Source organism: Pteropus alecto, unplaced genomic scaffold (genome assembly GCF_000325575.1).
Source record: "Pteropus alecto unplaced genomic scaffold, ASM32557v1 scaffold97, whole genome shotgun sequence".
NCBI classification, from domain to species: domain Eukaryota; kingdom Metazoa; phylum Chordata; class Mammalia; order Chiroptera; family Pteropodidae; genus Pteropus; species Pteropus alecto.
Genome location: NW_006439713.1, coordinates 1,458,707 through 1,468,376, shown reverse-complemented (window position 1 = coordinate 1,468,376; position 9,670 = coordinate 1,458,707). Strand labels below are relative to the sequence as shown.

The 9,670-nt window shown below is 57.3% G+C and overlaps 1 protein-coding gene across 1 annotated transcript in view; it reads left to right on the top strand.

Annotated features, from left to right (window-relative positions):
* The first annotated feature begins 2,508 nt into the window (after positions 1-2,508).
* FAM3B (family with sequence similarity 3 member B) overlaps positions 2,509-9,670 on the top strand; it is a 10,138-nt gene continuing 2,976 nt past the window's right edge. The window contains exons 1-4 of the mRNA XM_025050199.1: positions 2,509-2,669; positions 4,619-4,677; positions 5,608-5,658; positions 6,787-6,874. Of these exons, the coding sequence (XP_024905967.1) occupies positions 2,509-2,669; positions 4,619-4,677; positions 5,608-5,658; positions 6,787-6,874 (359 nt within the window). The remainder of the gene's footprint in view (positions 2,670-4,618; positions 4,678-5,607; positions 5,659-6,786; positions 6,875-9,670) is intronic.

The following is a 9,670-nucleotide window of genomic DNA, read 5'->3' as shown; positions in this document are numbered from 1 at the left end:
GCCGCTCTGTGTCTGCCTAAGCTAACGGGGCACGGACACACGCGACGGGAACACACGACGGGCACACGCGCCGGGCACACGCGGACGGGCACACGCGACGGGCACACGCAGGTGGCCTAGCGACCACAGACAGCGGCGTTGAGCGGGGAACGCTGGGAGCTGAGGTCCAGGCCCGACCCCCCCAGGCTGACCGACGCCCTGTGCGTTTCGTCACCGCCCGAAGGGAGAGGAAGCCCTGGGCGGTGAGCCGGAGGGTCGGGGTCCTGCCTCCATGTTGACGCCCCCTTGTCCTTGCTCAGGTCACCCACCCTCTGACACCAGCTCGGTGTCTCGCAAGTCAGTTCCGTTCTGACACCGTGGATGCTGCGGGTTAAGAGCAGGGTCCTCCGCCAACGGCGCTCTCCGCAGCCGCCAGCACAAGACCCGGGCCCGCCCGCGGTCATGACCGCCAACGGCACGCTCGGGGGTCTCCACAACTCCTCCAGGCTCCATAATGTGCTAGAGCGGCTGGTAGACCTGGCCGAGGGAGCGCAGCAGGGCCGGGAGGGGAGCGTGGAGCCCTGGGGAGCTGACGCCTGGCCCCGTCCGTCCCGGCCCCGTCCTGGCCCCGGCCACCCAGCTTCCCGGTGGACTCGCTACGTGTGAGGCCCGGCCTGGCGCTTAGGCAGCTGGAGCCTGCTCCTTGTCCAGACTCAGGGCATGGTCTGGGTGACCCTGGGCTCGTGAGGACAGGCCGGCTGCGCCCTGGCGGGGAACCCCGCAGACAAGCGGGAGCCCCTCGGGAGTGTGCGTGTCATCCAGGGAGGGCGTGTGCCCAGTCCGGGGCTGGCAGCTGCAAGGTGCTGGAGGCTCTGAGCAGCACCTTGGACGCTTGGTCTCCACAAATCAACGGCTGCGCTGAGCCGCGGGCTGCACGGTGAGGCCTGGGGGCCGCTCCAGAGAACCGAGAGGACCGTGCACATTCAGGTGCTGGGCCTGAGAGGGGCCAGATGTGAGGCGGCCCCAGGAGGGCATGGAGCCAGGCGGGGCTCCCCGCTGCTCCCCTACGTTTCTCTCCCTCCTCTCCTTTCTCCCTCCTCTCCTTTCTCCCTCCTCCCTCCCTCCCACTCCTGGAGGTCTCAGGCACTTCCAGGAGCAGAGTCAGGGCTGATGGTCACTAAGGCGCGGGCTTTGGGACCCAAAGCGTCTCTGTTGGGCGTGCGGGCTCACGAGGCCACTGGAGGGGTAGTTGACATCGGCCTTTGAGGAAGCTCTAAGACCCAGACCAACAGCAGACGTGAAAACATGCGCGGCCGCGAACACGGTCAGGTGGCGTTGGTGTACCCTGCTCCTGTCCATCTCCGACGCCTGGTGTGTGCGGAGCCGGCCACGGCCCTGAGGTTCCTCGCGGCCCCTGCCCCCACCCGGGAGCAGTTCCCTAACGAGCATCCTGCTGGCTGGCCCCATGCAGGAAGGCCGGTGGGGTGGGGGCGCCCGGCACCCAGCACCCAGCCCGGGCACCCACGCCGTCTTGTCTGCCCCGGGGCGTCCCGAGGGTGGCACTCTTCACGTTCATCTCCCTGAGCACCCGGTGCTCAGGGCGCCTGCTGGTGGAGCTGATCCCAGACGCGCCCCCGTCCAGTGCCGTCCACAGCCTCCGGAGTTTCGGGGAGAGACCCGTGCTCCAAGGTCAGCGTCAGACCACCGGCTCCGCCGCTCGGCTCTAGACGGGGAAGTGGGTTCTGGCCGCAGCTCCGCCCGACGGGCCATCTGACGTTGATGATGCTGCGGGGTGGAGGCGGGCGGAGGAAACGGGACTCGTGGTTTGGTGCTCGGATGGGCAAGGCCGACTTCATGCCGTTCTCAGCCGGGACTGCAGGGGGCGCACCCAGGACGCCCTGACCCTCCAGCCCACGCTCGAGCAGGGTGAAGTGTGAGATGAGGCCAAGGCAACTGAGGCCCAGAGCACTGACCCCCGAGGCCGAGCCCACCGGACAGGCCGGCAGAGCTAACGCCCTCTCCAGCTGCGGCTGCGCCGGCTCATGGCCTCGGCCAGCACTGTTCGTCCACATATGCGCTGTCTGCCTTGTTATCTGTTCCTTTAAAACCGGCTGGCCTCCCAGTGCCCTAGGCCACTGGCCCAGCCTGGCGTTTCCTGAGCTCCCACCCCCACACCGTGCTCCCCTCGGGCTGGCCGCCTCCTGACACTGCCCGTGGCCGGCCCACAGGTCCCTCTGCGCGTTCGACCGGTGCTGGTGGAGGAGCCGTGCACCCCGACGTGGAGCTGGGGGTGCAGGGGAAAACAAGCCGACCACATCCCGGCCCTCACGGAGAATTCTGTTTAAAGGAAACTGTTGGGTCTTAGAGACCAATGAGTCCCCAGAGAAGGAGCGGCTGGGCGGCGTGGGTGGGCAGTGGCGGTGGGCGGTGGGGGCGAGTAGCGGGCGGTGAGTTCGCACTGGGGCAGGGCAGGTGAGGAGGAGGGAGGGGTGAAGGGGTAATGTTGGGGTACACATCCCCCGAAGAACTATGTTTCCTGCTGGGCCCCAGAAGCTGGTGTCCTCCCGCTTCCCTGTGGTCACCAAGAAGCTCAGCCCGTCCGGCCCGTCTGGCGGCCCATTCAGCCATCACCCACCGGTCACCCACCTTGCCAGCCTGCCTCTTGCCTCGTCGGCGTCTGCTCCCCGCGTGTGAGTATTCACCACCCGGCGGGCTGTGCCTCGTACCACGGGTGCTCACCCTGAGGAGCACACTCATCCACGAGACAGAGCCGCGTCCCCAGGCAATTCGGGAGTGACAGCACTTTGTGATTTTTTTCCTGGGGACTCAGGGATTTAAATTTGAACCGAGACAAGGGACAGTGCCCCCTGGGACGTGAGCAGGGAGAGTACTTGGTAGTGATGGTGACGTGGAGCTGCGCGGGGCCGGGGGCGGGGTGCAGGGGGCTGTCCAAGGCCAGCTGGGTTCACGGGCACGTTCCCAGTCCATGCCGACCGCAGGCCCCTCTGAAACAGGGACGCTGGGCAGGACGGATGCAGGGCCTGCAGCCTGGGGAAGAAGCTCGATGCCTCAGGCTCAAGGAAAACGAGAAGAGCCAGCCATGGCCAGAGAGGGCGGGGAGTGTGTGCGTACATGTGTGTGCGTGCGCGTGTGTGTACATGTGTGTGCGTGCGCGTGTGTGTGTACATGTGTGTGCGTGCGCGTGTGTGCACGCGTGTGCACGTGTGTGTAAATGCAGACGCTGGACAGACACTCCACCGACGTCTGCACCTTTGGTCACCGGCACCCTTAGGCCCACTCAAGCTTTCATCGTAGAATTTCGCCGGGACATAGTGCAACCCACGACACCTAGCTTGAGGATGCTCGGGCGACTTACGATTAGTACAGGGGAGGGAGACCGGGTGTCCCTAACACTGAGGAAGAAGCCTTTCCTCGCCCTCGTCCACAGTGAGTTACTATCCCGTCTTTCGGTTTGGTCGAAATCCAGCATGTACACTACTGTGACCGTCAAAAGAAAACGCAGAGTTTGACTCGATGTGGATATTTCATCGTGTGAGAAGCAAACCGCTTGAGAACAAGACTTCCAGACGGATCAGGGAGCTCAGCCCTGAGTTCACAGCTCGGTCGACCGCACGGGAAGAGGGGCGCCCGGTTTTCTGCCGGGATTGGTCATTAGAAGCTCACACACCCGCTTCCTTGGCAGGAGCTCACTGGCTGGCAACCCCCAGTCTCCCTCCCCTTTCCTCGAGGAAAGCCCGAGCTGCGTTCCGGGTCAGAGTCGGCATCTCGGGGACAGGCTGAACTTTCGGTTCCGTCACCGCGTTCGGTTTAGGGGCGTCGCCGCACCGCGGCCACCAGTTTCCTTATTTCTTTTTGACCCGACAAAGGCCAAGGTTCTTCGCGACGGAAGCTGCTGTGTAGGTCCTCACGCCCTTGTCTTTTGCGTTCGTTTGTCGTTGACGTGCTCCTTCCCGCGACATGTGCCTTCGTCGTGGAGTCGGAGCCCCTATTTCTAGGACACGGTTCCTCCCGCTTCCTCCGCGTCGTCCCCTGTTTGGCTGGAGCGCGTCCTCCAGTCACGTCCCGAGGACAGAACAGGAGGCCAGGCAGACGTTTCAGAGTCTTCCTGTTTCAAATGTCTCTGGGCCCCTCACAATCCATCACTGCTTCGGCTGAGTACAGATTTCCAAATTAGACATCGTTTCCACTTCGGATTTTGAACTAATTACCCACCTCCCCCACCCCAAGTGCTGGAGGGCCGTGGCCCCCCAAAGCAAGCATTCCCCCCGCCTCCACGCTCCTGAGGTGGTTGATTCGGTGGAAGGCGATCGTGAAGAGCTCATGCTAAACGCTTATTAGACTTCTCTCTCCGTGAGCATTTTGTCGGAATTGTAAGATGAAACACAATTTCCAGATGCCCCTGGGGACTGCATCTATAGAAACTCGGGGGGCAGATGTGTGCGGAGTGAGTGTGGGGGTGACCTCCGAGGGAGCCGGGTCAGGCCGGTGCATATCTGCGAGGGACCGGTAAGTGACAATGAACGGGGCTGTGCTTCTGCCAAGAGAAGGTCTTACAGCGCAGGGCTGCTCACCGCTCCTCAGAGAGGACTTCTTAGACTGACGTTTATTTACATGTTAGGCTCATAGGAGAAGGGGCTGGAAAGGTTGGGAGAGGAAGAAATATTGCCATCGTCAATTGTAAGTTATCAAACATTTTCGTTCAAACTCCCCTAACAGCTCTGTGATGGGATTTTCAAAGGTACCTTGGGTTTTTGATGATTTTTGCACACGACCTAGTCTAGGTTTATATTTTAATGCATTTTAAAAGTAAATATTTGTTCGTTTTTACAATGCTTCACTTTATTATTTCTGGTTCCTACAAAACAAAAACAAAAAAACTGAAACCAAACAGAAATAGACTTAATAAAAACGAAGGAGGACCGGGCAGAAAGCAAGGTTAAAGCCACCTTCGCAGACCTGGGACCACAGACTGTCCTGGAGTTGAGCCTCACGTCTGCTCTCAGGTTCCTGACGGCCCAGCAGAGGTGACACCACCAGCAGCCAGTTCCTGCCACTGTGTGACAAGAGGCCACTGGGGCCTCCAACGCCACAGTCCGGCCGCCTCTTAGGTCTGATGAAAGTATTCCGTGGCGGTTGCCACTAGGGGGCGCCCACAGTAAGAACCGCAGCAGGTTTGAGAGGGGGTTCCAGGCGGTGTCCCCGTGAGCAAGCTGAGCGCCCAATCCAGGGACAGCGGGGCTGTAGCCCCAGACAAAACATGCCCCGTGTGATAATCCAGCAGGGAACCCAAAGTGCGAAGTAGAAAGGGCTGAGCTGGGGGCTCTGGCGTCTCTGTGGGAAGAGACAGGTGCCCCGGGAAAGTATGGGATCACATCTCACCAGAAGCAGACAGGAAGAAAGTTCTAGAGCAGCTAGGGAACCTTGTCTCTCTGACCCACACTGAAGACATCCTTTTGGAGAGGACGGCCCCTTAAACGGGCCAGCTCGTCACAGCAGCCATGCTTCCTGGAAAGAGAGAAGAAAGATGCCTTTGTGAGACCTGTGGAGCCACAAACGCACCTTGAGTCCGATGAACTTCCTCTTAAAAACTGTTCCTTTTATTTTCAGGTATGACTGGGAAAGTGACAGCAACACAGTATTTTCATATGTATAAAGGTGGTAAGAAAACTCTTTTCCTGTTAAAATTTTTATGAATGATAAAGATAAATTAAGATTTTAAAAAACCACACAAACAAAAATGTTAAACATTCTTATTTTGTCTACTCAGAAAATTGCCAGATCCTCATTTGAGTATTCTAGAATGGTCGCCCATAAGTCCTTAGTCTCTAATCGAGTTCGTACGATAAAATTTGAAGGCATCATCTAGAACATTTCTTTTCTCTAATCACAGTTGTCCTGGATCTTTTCCTTCTGTTTCTTCATTGGATAAGGAGAAAGAGAAAATATATTTCAGTCAAATATGTGAAAATTAATGCAATCAGAATTACTGTCATGTGTCCGGACCCCACGGGCTGGGTGCACCGTTCCTGCACCCCACCGAGCCTCCGTCAGTGTTCCCGCCACTGCATCTTGGCTGCATTTGTATGTCAGGCTCTACCAGCCCTTTCCATTTGTATTTGACACTAAGAGTCACTTAAAACGAGTCTCTGTAAAGATAATGGGGAAGAGTAATAAGGAAGGCCTGGGTGCGACTTTGTAGCAATGATGTATGTAACTTAAGTGTCACGATGCATTTAACTTAAGTGCAGCTAACTTAAGTGTAACTATAAATAACAAACCCCAGTGGAGAATAGTGGAGGTCGAGATAAACCTTTCTCTCTTTTCCTGTAAGGCGCTGGTAGGTCTTTCGGCAAAGACTTGCCTGGGCCAGGTCAGGTCTGTACCCCTCCGTGTTCCCCACCTCTCTGTCTGGTACACCAGTGCCTGGGCTGTTCTGATCCAGTACGTCCAGCCACGCGGGGTCGGGCATCCTTCGTGATTGCAGAGAATACCACCCATGCCCCCTCGCCCCCGCCCGCCAGTCTGCCAAACTCGTTGCTGGTCTCAAGTTCAGACAAGAGAATCTTTATGATCTGATCATGCTGCTCACCTCAGATGCTCCCGCCGTGGAAGCCCAGTGGCCATTTACTAGTAAAGACCTAGAGAGCCATTTGCATGGCCGGGAGATGAGCTCTAGGCATCCGGGGACTCAGAGTGGACACAGACGCTGAGGTTAGAGGCAGCACAGCACGTAGGGCGAGCGTCAGCGAACAGCGATCCTAACTCTGGTTTGCATCGACCCGACAGATAACTCTGGATCGATGACAAAGTTCATTCGGGATGCTCCTGAGAAGTCCCGGCTCTTCATGGTGACCCATGATGATGGCAGCAGCAGGTGAGTGTGTGCAGCGTTGTCATGGCGATGGGGGTGGGAAGAGCAGCCAGCTGGGCAGAGAGAGCCTGGCCTCCCCAGGTCCCTCAGTGCACCCTCGAAGGGAAAACAGGACCCCAAAGAGCGAGATGCTTCCTTAAGGAAAAGGCAAGCAGATCACGACAAAGCAGACTACATTCCTATAAGCGTGATCAGCTAGTGGGCGCCTTGTACTAGAAGCCAAAGAAGATGTCCAGGTCACAAAACAGAGCCACCGCCGAGCACAGTTAGAATAGCACAGCCAGGAAAGCCACATCCGTGGTGACACTTACAGAAATGTCTTAGAGAAAACGTCTCTATTTGAGGAGACAAGAAGGAAGTGCGCACGCGCGCGCGCACACACACACAGACACACACACAGACACACACACACACATACACACACACACACACACACACACACTCATGCAGTGCCTTCCCCAGGGAGAAGCTAAGCTGATCGAGCTCAGGGAGTTTCCACCTGCGCCCTCCCAAGGAGGCCTGTGTCTTCACTGCCAAACCGCCAAGACCCTCCGTGCGCTCGTTTGCATGACCTTGAATTTGCAAGATGAGGCTCCTGAACACAGCATTTTCCAGATTCATTTGACCTCGGGTTTTATTTTTTGTAATAGAGTTTCATACTAGACAGAAGTTCTTTGACACATATTTGGAAAAACTCTGATGTCACTTGTTCTGAAAAGTCTGAACTTGTTTCTTTCTTTCCCTCTGGCCCTTCCTCAGCTCACGCTAAGTGGCATCTCTGACAATGGTTGAAGTGTTTTAGGTTTCTTTTCCTTTTTTGATAGACTTTTCTGAATATGAAAGGGATGGTTTAGATCTGTGATTTCATTTTCCTGTAAGGACTTCGGCTTCCTTATTTTGTGGTCAGTAAACAATGAGTCATCATGGACTGGAAATCGTATTAGCTGAGTGTCAGGCGTGATTGAATCTGAAGACACGAGGGCTTTTCAGAGCTCAGAGTTAAAGCCCTGCGCCCAAAATTGAGTCTTAACGAGTCCTGGATGGGGTCACACATTTCCCTGGAAATCTGACATACTTCAGCAGCGTGCGTGGCCTTTTCCTCCTGTGTATACCCAAGGAGTGACTTGCTTTAGAAACCTCTGTCGTAAGACCGGCACCGTGTGGCACACCGGAGTCCCCACACGAGACGCTCTCCCCTTTGCTCCCCAGACCGAAGCAGGAGGCCAGAAGGGCATAGCGGCACTCGGCAGTAAGGAAATCAGGAAGGTGAAGTTTAGGCCCAGCTGAGTGTTTCTTGTGGCAAAAGGCTTTGAACTTCCTGCCGGAACCCAGAGGGAAAAGGTGAGCCGTTCGTTTTATGTAGAGTTGACATACGATGTTACATGAGTTTCAGGTGTACGATCCAGTGATTCGACGTTACATACCTTACAACGTGGTCACCACATGGCCGTCTCCAAACACATTTCCGGGCAGGTGCGTGCCACGCGGGGCCAGGTGCAGGTGGCCGCCGGGGACCGCACGCTTCCGCACTCAGGATTCTGTGCCTGAGGGTCCTCGTTCCTAAATCTGGGATGAGCCGCAGCTTCCGCCCAGCAGGAGCGTGATGGGCCGTGATAGGGACAATGTTTATCATAAGAGGGTTGGAAGCCTTCTCACTCAATCGGCGGCGGAAAGGCACCTGACCGAAGTTTCAAGTATCAAATTTCTTTAGAAGTGGAAGGTTCCGAGTGAGCCATGGGTGTTGATTTTCCGTCACACCGCAGCATAGCTGACGCCGTCTGTCTCAAGTCTGGGGACGGTCACAGTACTTCCCGTGAAGGCGATTCCGATTGACCAAGCCCACCCACGCGAAGCGCTTAAAACAGGGCGGGCACCAAACGAACCCTGGACAAACGCAGCTTTCACGGTAGGTGTCGTCGCGACCTGTCGCATGATGGATTTGAAGTCCCTCCCACTCTGTCCTTTCTTTATCGATGAAAAGTAAACCACAAAAGGATGAAGTTCTAACGCATTTACGGAGCCTCCTGTGACGATTCCAGCTGCGCGTTGGCACAACGTGGTAGGACCCATAAGCTGACGCCTCTGGGGACGATGGCACAGCTTCTTTCAGAGGGTGCTGTTCTCCAGGAGCTGGTGCTGAAACGCAGGCTCGGGAGAGGAGGGAGGGCCGTGGCCCAGGGGCGAGGGCACCGCCCATCCGTCCTCGAGGGAGAAGGGTCTTCCTTCCACAAGCCAGAGTTTCCACGGGGGCAGAGATCCAAATGTCTCCAGGTCTGCCACAGGCGGCGTATGACCTCGGGCTAGGACATTCGGCCCCCGTCCCCTCCTTGCTCCGTCTGGCACGGTGATGGGTGGGAAGGACGACAGACAGAAGCGGGTGGGCGGCTGGGTCTCGCCCTGTTGGCAGGATCTCCCCAGGTGAGGAAGCTCGTGACCGACACCCGCGGGAAGCCCTAGAGCCACCCCGATGCCCTCTGTCGAAGCCCTTTGAGGCTGGGAATCCGTAGTTATGTTAGCATGCGTCTAAAAAGCCTGTTTTCCCCTTGTAACTCCCATGTCTTCCACGGCCAGGAAGCCAGTCCTGCAGAACTTGTCAGGAGCGTTTACCCAGGGCCCCCGCCTAGACCACTGATTTCTGATGATCGGGTCTGGACGCCCCGTGTCCGCCTGAGACCCGGCCCTGTGGGCTTGCCCTAATGAGTGAGGCATTCCCTGGGCTCTGGGTCATGGTGCCCCCTGGGCCACCACCGCCTGGCCCTGCAGGGGAGTGAGATGCGGCTCAATGTCCAACGTCGGGTC